The sequence below is a fragment of the Nomascus leucogenys genome, chromosome 2 (genome assembly GCF_006542625.1).
Source record: "Nomascus leucogenys isolate Asia chromosome 2, Asia_NLE_v1, whole genome shotgun sequence".
NCBI classification, from domain to species: Eukaryota; Metazoa; Chordata; class Mammalia; order Primates; family Hylobatidae; genus Nomascus; species Nomascus leucogenys.
In genome coordinates this window covers 123,223,903-123,236,997 of record NC_044382.1, presented here as the reverse complement: position 1 = coordinate 123,236,997, position 13,095 = coordinate 123,223,903, and the positions used below count along the sequence as shown (strand labels likewise).

The 13,095-nt window shown below is 37.3% G+C and overlaps 1 protein-coding gene across 4 annotated transcripts in view; it reads left to right on the top strand.

Moving 5' to 3' along the window:
* PGGT1B (protein geranylgeranyltransferase type I subunit beta) overlaps nt 1–13,095 on the top strand; it is a 59,373-nt gene that overhangs the window by 11,493 nt on the left and 34,785 nt on the right. For all 4 annotated transcript variants that reach the window (XM_030817873.1, XM_003259850.4, XM_030817857.1 and 1 more), the window contains exon 3: nt 10,310–10,377. In XM_030817873.1, the coding sequence (XP_030673733.1) occupies nt 10,310–10,377 (68 nt within the window). The remainder of the gene's footprint in view (nt 1–10,309; nt 10,378–13,095) is intronic.

Sequence of the window (13,095 nt, the reverse complement as noted above, 5' to 3'; positions counted from 1 at the left end):
TTTTATAACGCTATTTTATCTATGTTGTTTTAAAAAGCTACATACTTCTTCTCATTATTTAATCTTGTGTTGTAAGAGATTTGCTCTTATCTGGAGTTTCACATTATCCATAATAATTTTATTTGTTACATAATTAACGGAATGGCTAAAAATGAAAAAGATGGAAAATAACAAGTGTTCACAAAAATGTAGCAAACTGGAACTCTCATTCACTGCTAAAGGAGTTTTACAGCTGCTTTGGAAAACTATTTGGTTATATTTTCTAAAGCTGAACATATGTATGTTCTGTGACCCAACAGTTCTAGTGTATACTCGGCAGAAATTAAAACATGTTCCCCAAAAGATATGTTCTAGCATGTTTATAACAGTATTTTTTATAAGAGCCTAGAAGTATTAATTATACAGACTACCCATCTTCAGTATAATGGATAAAGGATATATTAGCATATTCACACCATGGAAAATGATACAGTAATGGGAATGAACAGTCCACAACTACGTTCAGTTATTTGAATGAGTGTCACAAGCATGTTTTTGAGAGAAAGAAGTACATTGTATATCGTTCCATTTTTACAAAATACAAAAATAGGTCAAACCAGTCTGGGCATTTGGGGAGTACTAGAAGGAAGTGGGAGAGGCTTCCGGAGTGCTAGTCACGTACTTTTTCTTGAGCTGAATGCTGGTTATACAGGTGAGTTTATTTTGCAAAAGTTCATAGAGCTTTTTAATTATTATAGGAGTACTTTTCTTATGTTTATTACACTTCAGGGAAAGTTTAAACATTTTTTTGGAGTTAAGAGTTGCAGCTCACCACTCCTTTTGAGAACCATCAGAATTCTCTTTCCCATTAAACTGTTAACTCCATGGACTTCACTGGTTTGAAACCTACTGCCAATTTTTTTCTTCAGTCATTGCTGCTTAAGTTACTTAAAATATTTTTGCCTCCACCTGAATTGCAAACTTCTGGAAGGGAGACTAGTGAATGTGTCTTCTATTTCTTTTCTCTCTCAGTGCTTATTGTGTATCAGTAGTTGTTAGACTGTTAAATCACCTGCCCCTTCTCCAACTTTTTTCTCTTCCTCTTTTATATATTTTCACATTTAGCCTAGGACCTTGTCTGGCTCTTCAAATATTTTCTAATTCATAAAGCATTTGTAAACTGATAGAATATGCTTTCTGCAACTCATAGGTCTGTATTTGTCCTACTTCGAGATACCACACAAAATCTAGGGTATTATAACATCTAAAAATGTTAAACAAAACCTGGGGATTATAAAGCAAAAATTTGATAGATTTGACTAAATAAATATTTAAATACTTTATGTAGTAAAAGATAAGTGACGAATTTGCAGAAAATTATGGCTTGTATAATATTAACATCGACTATAAAGAATCGTTAAAGATTCAGAAGAAGAAGATACATTGTCCTTTAGAAAATGACAAAATTTATTAAGTAGTTAACAAAAGAAGTACAGATAGTCAATCAATACATAAAAAGATGATTAACCTTACTAGAAATCAGGGAAATTCAATCAAAACAATGTTACAAGATAAATGTTCATCAAAAGTGAAAGTTACGTAAACTATGGCCCAGTAAAGAATATTACGCAATAAATAAGGTAGATCTCTGTGTATATACTGACATGAAACTGTCTATCATATATATTAGATATGAGTTTTAAATTTCTTTTCAAAGAATCAATATGTCAGTATGTTCAATTTTTTGCCTTCTACTTTTAAACTTAACTTCCTCGTGATGCAACCTTTTTCGATCACCTGCCCCACCCCGACTCATTCCAATTACCTGCTCCACCCTGACTCATTCTGATTATCTGCTCCACCCTGACTCATTCTGATCTACCCTGACTCCCACCAGAACACTCACCTTGTTTCTCTCTTTAAATTAGCCAGTCGGAATTAGTTTAGGCTGTTTGGTCTAACCCTAGCCAATAGGGGAATGACACAGCAGCAGTGGCCACCTGCATCAGGGATGAGAACCCCTTCCCCTCCCTTGTCCAAGTGTGAGCTCACCATTGCTCCATCTGTAAGGGCACACCCTCCTATAGAAGTAAATCGCCTTGCTGAGAAGAAAAAAGAAAATTTTATATTTGAGTGCTATTTCTTTTGTGGCACCAAAACTTATAATATATATGATTAAATGATAAATTTAAAACATATACAGAGGTGCTTTAACAATCTATTTATATAAATGTACAGGAAAAACTCAGAAAGGATACACAGAAAATCTTCGTGGAGGGGGAAGTAGATGGGAACAGAGGTGGGGGATGGCAAGATAAGATACTTTACTGTTTTTCTATGTATCTGAATTGTTTGAATGTTTACCGTAAGTAAATATGTTTCTGTATTTAAAGTTTTAAACTAGAAAAATACTTAGCTTAACCTCTCTTCAAAACATACAAAAATAAAAACTAAAAGTTCATAGTTATACATAAATATTGATATTTTTGCTAATGGAAGAAATAATGCAATACATTATTTACTATTTTATAATTTTCAAAGCACTGCCAAATACATAATCAGATAGATTTATTCTTCACCTAATTGGCCTGTCCCAAGAAGAGGAAACTGAGAGGCAAAGTGATTCAGAGACCTGTCTGAAACCTCATACAGATGATAAGAGATAGAATCGGATTGACATCTGGCACTTCTTTTTTTTTTTGAGACAGAGTCTCACTCTGTCGCCCAGGCTGGAGTGCAGTGGCGCAATCTCGGCTCACTGCAAGCTCCGCCTCCCGGGTTCACGCCATTCTCCTGCCTCAGCCTCTCCGAGTAGCTGGGACTACAGGCGCTCGCCACCACGCCCTGCTAATTTTTTTGTATTTTTAGTAGAGACAGGGTTTCACCATGGTCTCAATCTCCTGACCTCGTGATCCGCCCGCCTCAGCCTCCCAAAGTGCTGGGATTACAAGCATTAGCCACCGCGCCCGGCCGACATCTGGCACTTCTGACTCCAAGTTTTAATGTTGTTTTACTGTTTAAGTATATGGGTCCCTAGTGGAGACAATCATGTTTGGCATATAAGGACATTGTGAATATTTAATTAAAATTAACCCTGGCCTCCGCTTAACTCTAGGATTATAAAGACCCTAGTGGTTTCCTAGTAATAAATGTATGGTGAGACCACTGGGGGATCGGGTCGTTCTCATTCACTTCAGGAGGGAAGTATTCGGGAAACACAAGGGGTCAGGTTGGGAATTGTGTGCCCTTCTTTGAGGGCACAACCAGAGAATTTTAGACTTAGAACAGAGTGAGGACTATTAGAGTCCATCATTTTACGAATGAGGACATTAAGGTTGAAAGAGATTAATAATTTGTCCGCAATAATACAGCTAGTTAATGCTAGAGACAAGATTAGATGCAGTTTTCTAGTCCTTTGGATATTTTACTTATATGTGCTGATTCAGTGCATTAGGTGCTCTGTTTACCATGCATGTTTTTCTGTGAGGTACAGATTTTTCTCATGGGAACTCGGAGCCCGTCTTATAGCTTTAAAGGAAAATCTAGTATCTGTTCCTTAATAGATCCCATAAAGTGTTAGGATTAAGTGTTTGGAAACATAGATAAGAAGGTTTAATATTAAAGGGTAAAATGTTTAATGCTTTCATTTTTTTAGTGGATTCTTCAGATTGCTCACTTTTTAAAAAAATAACATGGGGGAAGTAAGTATGGTTTCATGTGGCTAAGTCAAGCATGTTGCATATTTTAAAAATTGTAAGTCATCTGTTTTGGAAATATTATAGATCAAGACATTTTGGCAAAAATAGTTTTGCAACGTTCATTTATATATCCAGCTTTCCCAGGTCAGATGTCTGCTAGACCATTCCACAGACCCTTTCACAGTTCAGCTGCAATTCTGAATTCTCAATTTGCTATCTTGTTGAGGGAAATACTATTAAGTCTCTAATCTCTGTGAAAGAATATCTCCTGTCTGCCTTTTCTTTAATTGGTGTAGGTCCAATTCTAAAACAAATCTGTGAAATGTGGAAAATAGGTATATTTAAAAATTTTTTTTAGCTATTGAATGTTTCATTTACCTTGTCTGGTACTTTCTTGACATCCTTAAGGAGTTGTGTAAGGCATGTCTTCTTACTAGGAAATTGTGTTTCTTGAGATTTATGCGGAATTACTTGTCTATCCATAAAATATAAATATTCATTTTAAAATCAGAAAGTAGCCACATTCCTCACTTGCATTCTGTTTGCTTAGGGCAAAAACTTTTAAAACGAGGATTAGAAAGTTAAGAACATGAGCAAATCAGTTTTGAAATATATTTAAGAAGCATAATCATCATTAATAGTATGGTGATATTTTGGCCCAAGAGCTGTCCTTTATTATACCTACATATAATTTTGAATGTAATTTTATATTTCACAATACAGTTTATTGCTTTTTATGAAAAGCAACTCCCCTGATTAAAAAAACCTCTTTAAACTCTCAAACTTTTATATTCCATAAGTTTATAACCGTTTTTTAAAGAATATCTAAATGTACAATCTTTCAATGCTCGACATATAGTTGGTTTTATGAGCTTAATAGTAAAACACTAAGTTTTAAAGTGACATATGACTCAGTCATCAGGCAAGAGTCAGCTTAATAAATTTCTTTCATGTGCAAACGTGCAAATAAATGAATTATTCTTCCTTATAGTTGATAGCTATAAATACATTATATTATCTAATAACATACCTCCTGCATACTGACACATAAACACACACACACATTACATCCATGTACATACTCCCATTTTTGCTACCTCTCTCATCTACCCAGCTTTCATTTTTAAGTAACCTCAATTTTTATGATGTAGTGCTATCTAAAGTACTTCTATTTAACAGCATAAACAAGTTTGACTCTATAGTTCTACAAAAGTATATTTACCAAGTCAGTAGTTCTTGATTCTGACTATGTGTCAAACCGGGATTGTTTTTCTTTTTAAATACAATTTTCCAGGCCCTATGCTCATGCTTTTTAGCAGTCATGGGAGGGGAGATGCAAGAGGCATCTCTGTTTTTTCAAAATAGGCAATTGATTCTGATGGGCAGCCAGACCACACGAAGAATTTTCAGTTTGTTTTGCAACTGTTAAATAGGAACACTAGATGGTGTTGTTTGATAACCTGGAAAGAAATTTATACTGTACCCAGAGTATGCATTCGGTGATAAATTTACAATGAATTGTGTGTGTATACTTTCTTAATTATCATGAAAATGTATGCTTACTAGAATTCCAAAGGAAAGCACAGAAGAGCAGACAAATATTGACAGAAACCACAAAAGAGTACTTAATAAATTTTTTTAAGTGGTGAATTTTTTTTTTTTTTTTTTTTTTTTTTTCTGAAATGGACTATCATTCTGTCACCCAGGCTGGAGTGCAGTGGCGCAATTTTGGCTCACTGCAACCTCCACCTCCCGGGTTCAAGCAATTCTTCTGCCTCAGCCTCCCAAGTAGCTGGGACTACAGGCGCATTCCACCACACCTAGCTAATTTTAGTACTTTTAGTAGAGATGAGGTTTCTCCATGTTGGTCAGGCTGGTCTCGAACTCCTGACCTCAGGTGATCCACTCACCTTGGCCTCCCAAAGTGCTAGGATGACAGGCGTGAACCACCGCACCCGGCCTAAGTGGTGAAAAATTTTAAGTGGTGAAAATGTTACCTCCTAATGAGCATCATTTTTTAAAACATTAGGATTTAAGTGTTTGATTGATAACTCAATTTAGTGAATGAGTAATTTTCTTGATTTGTTAGTTACTTCATCTTAGCTTTCCATAAGCAACAGCAGAATTCTCTTACTGTAGAATAAAGTATAAAGTTTAAAATAAAGAATAAGCTTCTTTATCCAGTTTCATAGTCCATAGGTGATTAAGAAGAGGGTAAAAAATATTACATTGTCTTTTCCCTATACTGTGACTGTGGTGCTTAAGATCCAAACACTTTTTCATGACAGTATATAGTCTTTCTGGGAAAAAAAAAAAAAAAAAAAAATTTTACTTTAAAAAAGCTTTCCTTGATAAATTGTAACAAAAGCTATTAATTTCTTCCTGTTTCACTTTTGATAAAATATAATTAACTGATTTTGAATGGTTACTGTTTATTAAGCCTTGTTTCACTTTGCTAAGTACAATCTAAACATGTCCTTTAACCTTTACAAGAAGCCTGAAATATATTACTTGCAATATGTTATTGTTACTAGTTCATAAATGGAAGACACTGGCTCAGAGAGGTTGTTACTTGCCTATAGAACTCATTGATAGGAAGAATAGATCCTGAGTTTGATTCCAAGTGTCCATACCATAATCTCCTAAACTTATATGGTACTTTTAAGTATCGATATTTCTGCTGCTTTTCAGAAAAGTTATTTATTTAATCAGGCTAAAAACAGAAGTGAGCAAACAGAAATGTCATTTATTGATTTACCTCTAAGAAAATGAATAAATTCATTTATTTCACTCAGAAGCAGATATTTTATTGAACCACTACTATATGTCTGCCTCTATGTAAAACACCTGACAGAGTTGTTTAAGTTGGTGGGGGACTCAAGAAAGGTGTCCAGTTGCAAGTATAAATTCAGAACTGACAGATGGTATCAGAGCTGTCTTCCATCAAAAGTAGAAATGGGATCACATTTTTATGGAGGACTGTTAGCAGATTAGTAACTTGAAAGGATACCCTTTAAAAAAGACAATCCCAAGAACAAAAAGAGAAAAAAAAAAGATTTAAAAATTTTTTAGACCGGGCACAGTGGCTCACACCTATAATCCCAGCACTTTGGGAGGCCGAGGTGGGTGGATCATGAGGTCAGGAGATGGAGACCATCCTGGCTAACACGGTGAAACCCCGTCTCTACTACAAATACAAAAAATTAGCGGGGCTTGGTGGCGGACGCCTGTAGTCCCAGCTACTCAGGAGGCTGAGGCAGGAGGATGGCGTGAATCCAGGAGGCGGAGCTTGCAGTGAGCCGAGATTGCGCCACTGCACTCCAACCTGGGTGACAGAGCAAGAAAAAAAATAAAAAATAAAAAAAAATTAATCATATAGGAAAATATGCCTTTTGATACTGCCCCTCATCCAACTAGAGAAGGATTAAAAGAAGTGATGATGAAAGGATAGGCTGGGTGCGGTGGGCTCCTGCCTGTAATCCCAGCACTTGGAAGGCCAAGACAGGCAGATCACTTGAGTTCAGGAGTTCGAGACTACCCTGGCCAACACAATGAAACCCCGTCTCTACTAAAAATACAAAAATTAGCCGGGCGTGGTAGCGCATGCCTGTAGTCCTAGCTATTCCGGAGGCTGAGGCAGGAGAATTGCTTGTGCCCGGGAGGCAAGGTTGCAGTGAGCCGAGATCATGCACCTGCGCTCCAGCCTGGGCAACAGAGCAAGACTCTGTCTCAAAAATAAAAAGGATAAATGAATTCATAACTTGGTAAGAGAAAGATAACTTTTTATTTTTTTTAAGTATAGCATTTATGTACAATTTGGAATATGGGGGGTGTGTTAGGTAGAATTCTTTTTTTTTTTTTTTTTTTTTTTTTTTTTTGTGAGACGAAGTCTCGCTCTGTCGTCCAGGCTGGAGTGCAGTGGCGCAATCTCGGCTCACTGCAAGCTCCGCCTCCTGGGTTCGTGCCATTCTCCTGCCTCAGCCTCCCGAGTAGCTGGGACTACAGGCGCCCGCCACCGCGCCCGGCTAATTTTTTGTATTTTTAGTAGAGACGGGGTTTCACCGTGTTAGCCAGGATGGTCTCGATCTCCTGACCTCGTGATCCGCCCGCCTCAGCCTCCCAAAGTGCTGGGATTACAGGCATGAGCCACCGCGCCCGGCCTCTGTTAGGTAGAATTCTAATGATGTTGCCCCAGGATTTCTGTTCCCTGGTAATTCAGTCAAATACTAATCCGGGTACTGCTGTGAAGGGACTTTGTAGATGGGAGTTAAAGTTATACTAATCAACTGACCTTAAAATACGGAGATTATCCATAGGTGATACGTGTGCAGGTGTGCTCAGTATAATCACATGAGCAGCAGAAGAACACAGAAACATTCGTCATGGAATTGCAGAGAAAGGGAGCAGAAGAGAGAAGAGAAAGTCAGAGAGGGTCTAATGGAAAGGATTTGAGTGCCATTGCTACTCTGAGATATGGGGCCCATATATGAGAAATGGCAAGAGAGGATCTAGGAGCAAAAAGGGATACCTACCAGCAAAGAAATGGAGAACTCGGTCACACAACTGCAAGGAAGTTGATTCTGCCAGCCTCCTGAATGAGCTTGGAGGCAGATTGTTCCCCCAAAGCCTCCAAGTAAGGAAGGTAGCCCTGCCTACACCTTAACATTAGCCTGATGATGCCTGTGTTAGACTTCTGACCTTACAGAACAGTAAGGCAGTATGTGTTTTAAGTTGCCAAGTTTGTGGTAATATGTTATGGCAACAGTGACTAATACAGAGAACAAATTTCAGCCTTATTCATATCATTTCACACCATTAATATTATTTTGTTTATTCCCTTCCAGTCTTTGTTGATATGTGCCATTTGCTTAATTATAAACATAATAATGCACGTTTGTTTTTGAATCCTTCTTTTTTGCTTACCTTGATCAAATACATTTCTCTGTGTTGCTACATAGTTCTACTGATTATTACTGTTAATAGGAATATAGTGTTTCTTTCAGTACATGAGGCACAATATGCTTAACCTGCTGGACTTTTATGGTGCTTCTAGATTTTCACTATTATTAAACTGCAGTGTGCATTTCTTCTCATACTTGAAATTATTGGAATAGATTCTCAGATATATCATGACTGGGTCAACAAGATATGAGTGTTTTTATAACTTCTGTTATATATTGGCAAGTTTTAAGTAGCTTACCAATTTAAAAGTGCTTAGGATAAGAGAACCATAATCACTGAAATCATAATCACCATTAGTATCTTTTTTTTTTTTCGAGACACAGTTTCACTCTGTCGCCCAGGCTGGAGTGCAGTGGCACGATTTTGGCTCACTGCAACCTCCACCTCCCGGGTTCAAGCAATTCTCTTGCCTCAGCTTCCCCAGTAGCTGGAGTTATAGGCAGGTGCCACCACACCCAGCTAAGTTTTGTATTATTAGTATGGATGTGGTTTTACCATGTTGACGCGACTGGTCTGGAGCTCCTCACCTCAGGTGATCCGCCCTCCTCAGCCTCCCAAAGTGCTGGGATTATAGGCGTGAGCTACCACACCTGGCTGCTAGTATCTTTTTAAAATACATTTTTTGCCAGTAGGGAGATGATAATTGGTGGAGCGTTTAAATTTCCTGGTTCCTAATTTGTTCAAAGAATTAATGTATAAGCTATTATTTTAAGTATTTTGGGGGGATGAGAGGCTGAAAAAGTATAGTACCTAATGAAGAAGTAGGAGAGTGAAAACAGTTATAATGAAGTTAGTCATACACAAGTCATAATCTCTTATGAAGGTAGTTCTACAGATCAGAGACTATTTTTAGACCAACTTGATTTTTTTTTATCAGCAGTGCATTTACAGTCTGCTGATACTGCATTGTTATTTTCTGCATCTATCATACTGATTTTCTAATAGCTATTAAAACCATAATTGTTGTATAGTTGATTGTTCCTTCAAGTTCCCAACTTATATTCCATTGATATCTTGAGAAATGAAAATTTTTAGATAGAAAAAAGTTTGGATAAACATATTTTGATTGAGTAGAGAGAGACTAAGTGCTAACTTACAGTGTTCTACATACTTCAAAGCCAAGTGGATTACTGGACTCAGAACGAAGTTCTAGCTAATATGGAAATACAAAGTACATATTTTCTCTGCAGCTTTAAACCTTTAGCTTGCTCCCATGTAAAGAAGCAAAGCATTAAAGTAAAAAGACACTAAATGAGTCAAAGTAAAAAGACACTAGACCCTATTGTGTTATTAACTGTTACCTTGAACATTCACTTAACCTCTGGGCTTCTGTTTTCTGTTCTATAGAAAGGCGGATGGAATATGTTGATCACATAAAAATTGATCTGACAGGAGAAGTATGAAAGGACTTTATAGGCAGTGAGGTGGGCTGTTAAAAAAAAGGTACATGATAGAAATCATTATGTTGTCTGTGACTCATATGGAAATTAAATGAGGAAATTCCCATAAGCATCTAGAATGGACGTGGCACATGGTAAGCATTCAGCATTAGCCAGTATGAAAATGGAGACTAAAATAGTCGGTTTCTGAAAGATTGTGTAATTAAACTGCTTTAGAAATTGTGCAAAAATAGAGCGTACTTTAAATAAGCACATGCTTTTATTTTCTAGGATCAAATCTAAATCGCTGTGGTTTCCGAGGCTCTTCATACCTGGGTATTCCGTTCAATCCATCAAAGGTTGGTTCTGTTTGGTTCAGAAGGAAGCAGAAGGGATGTAGGGATATTTTAATAAAAGAGAAAACTAAGAAATTACACAGAAAAAAACAGGCTTCCAGGTTTCAATGTGGCTAAATGTTGTCTAATAATATATATATTATAAACTGAAATCCTTTAAAGGAAACCTATACCTACTTTACTTCCTCAAAGAAGTGCACTTTCTTCCAGGAAGAATACATGCAGTACATAAACACACAGAAATTTCTATTAATTGTTACAAAAAATTGTCTCAGTATCATACGTCTGTATGTAAAAGTTATTGGTAATTTCCTGAGTAAAGGAAAATAGAGCACTGAAGTGTTTTGGTACTTGCTGTCTAAGAAGCCAGTGAACTTCATTGTGTTATAGAAAGACTCTACATTTAGCTCACATTTCTTAGGAATGAAAGAAAAAGCCCTTCTAAAAGCAGTGATTGAAGACCTAGGTAGTGATTATTTTAATGACTTTTATGAGAATATGCAGAACTTCTTCATGGTTGTATCCATGATACTAGCACATGCCAATATAAAAACAGTGAGTCCTAACAGAGGGAGGAGCTTTATTTCTTTTCTCAAAGGAGGAAACCCAGAAGAAACTTTGTAGATGTTCCTTATGTACACAAAATACCAGTATTTTTCTACAGTAGAAAGTGGAGAAAAGCATCATTTTGTCTAAAGTGGCCTCACAACATAGAAACTTTTTCCCTGATGGGGCCAGCCTGCTTATGTAATGGTTATAAGCCAGTGTCTTGTTGGGCTGAGTATCCACTTGCAAGGTAAATGGAGAGCTACCAGTTTTTCCATAATCAGCTTCAAATTTTTGGAATAAATAGCAGTAATGTTGGAGAAGATGACATACTTTGATAGAGGTACTACTTCAGCTTTCTTCCTCTGCCTTAAGCTGTTAACCAGCTTGCCTGTGTCAAGGTCATGAATTTACCAGCAGGACTCCAATTATGGGTGCCCACTGCATTTAGCAGGGAATGAGAAAACAAAGGATTCAGGAAATTTGTCCCTTTTCATGCCTACCATATTTTCCAACTTAAGCTAATCCTGAATACAGGTAATGTCTTCATTTAGTTGTAATGAACAGAATATCGTGCCACTAGTTATGATCACCGTTATATAGTGCTATACTATATATAGATGTCTACCTATATTTGTTGCAGTGCTTTAATAACATTGCTTTTAAAATATCCTTCCCCCAACCGACGCCTGCACCAAAACATTTTCAAAATAACAGGAGTAAAATTGAGGAAAAAATCATTATTGCCCTTGGTTCACAGAGTCTCCTGAAACTCCTTTTTGGACCTTCATTCACCTGGACCCTGATATCTTCTGGGCAAGCTAGGTCTCACTTCATGCTGTATTACCTTCATCTGAATTCTGAGTGGTAAAAGGAACTAGATATTCCAAGTGGTATCTCATAGAGCCGTCACTGAGAGTGTTGGCTGAGCATCTAGGAGACAGATTAGGCCAAGAGAATGTGCGGAGGCACATTGGATTGTCCAGTACAGTATATGAATAAAATATTGTTACTGAGTTTTCTTCTGAAACCACCAAACTACCTATGGACCATTCATTGACTTACCTGATAAATGCTTGGGAACTTCAGTGGCTGTAGAGCACTTTTTGAGAAACATTGATGGATCCTCCCACTATTCTCACAATTTCCTTTCACAAATCCCATGCTTTCTAGCAAATTTTGTGTTGTCCTTAATGTGCACCCCAGAATTTTCCTTCTCTAATTTGCTTTTACTTTTTCTTCTACCTGTAATACCTCCTCTTCATCTACACCTGCCCAAGCTCCTCTTCTGCAGAAAAGAATTCCTATTTAAACCCATGTTATCATTATCCCTCCCTTATGACTGCTCATTACATTCTATTGTAATTATTTGAGTAGATTTATCTTCTGCTCTTAAGGTTAAGGTCCACATTTAATTTATGTTTGGCTTCCCTGCAGTTCTTTTAACATAGCAGGTGTTTACTTTAAGTATCAATATGCAATAGGAATTCTAAGAAGTCAGTTGTAAATGTGGAATAGGATAGCCAGGAGAACTAGAGCTTGAGTTCTAAGGAGGAACTTAGAACAAAAGATGTAAAGATGGAAATTTGCTTGGTACATTTGTGAGACCATATAAAGAACCGTGTATCTGGCCAGGCACAGTGGCTCACACCTGCAATCCCAGCACTTTGGGAGGCTGAGGAGGATGGATCACTTGATCTCAGGAGTTTGAGACCAGCCTGGGCAACATGGCAAAAACCTGGTCTGTACATAAAATACAAAAATTAGCTGGACGTGGTGGCACGTGCCTGTAGTCTTGGCTACTTGGGAGGCTGAGGCAGGGCAGGAGGATTGCTTGAGCCTTGGGGCCGGAGGTTGCAGTGAGCGAGATTGTGCCACTGCACTCCAGCGTGGGTGACGGAGCAAACCCTATCTCAGAAAAAAAAATGTGTATCTGAAGGTGGGTAGTTGGGGTGGGTTCAGATTATTATAAAAAGGGTAGTGAACACCATTCAAACTCATTCTGTGAGGAACCATAGAAGGTAAGTATGCAAGAAAATCTTACAGTTCATGGGTGATTTCAAGACCCTTGAATCTTGACTCCAAAGAACTAGTGGTCCCTCTGATATTTGCCTTGCACTTAATCATCATTAAGATAAGTAACAGCTTTTTAGACAGTAACTTACTTAATCATCA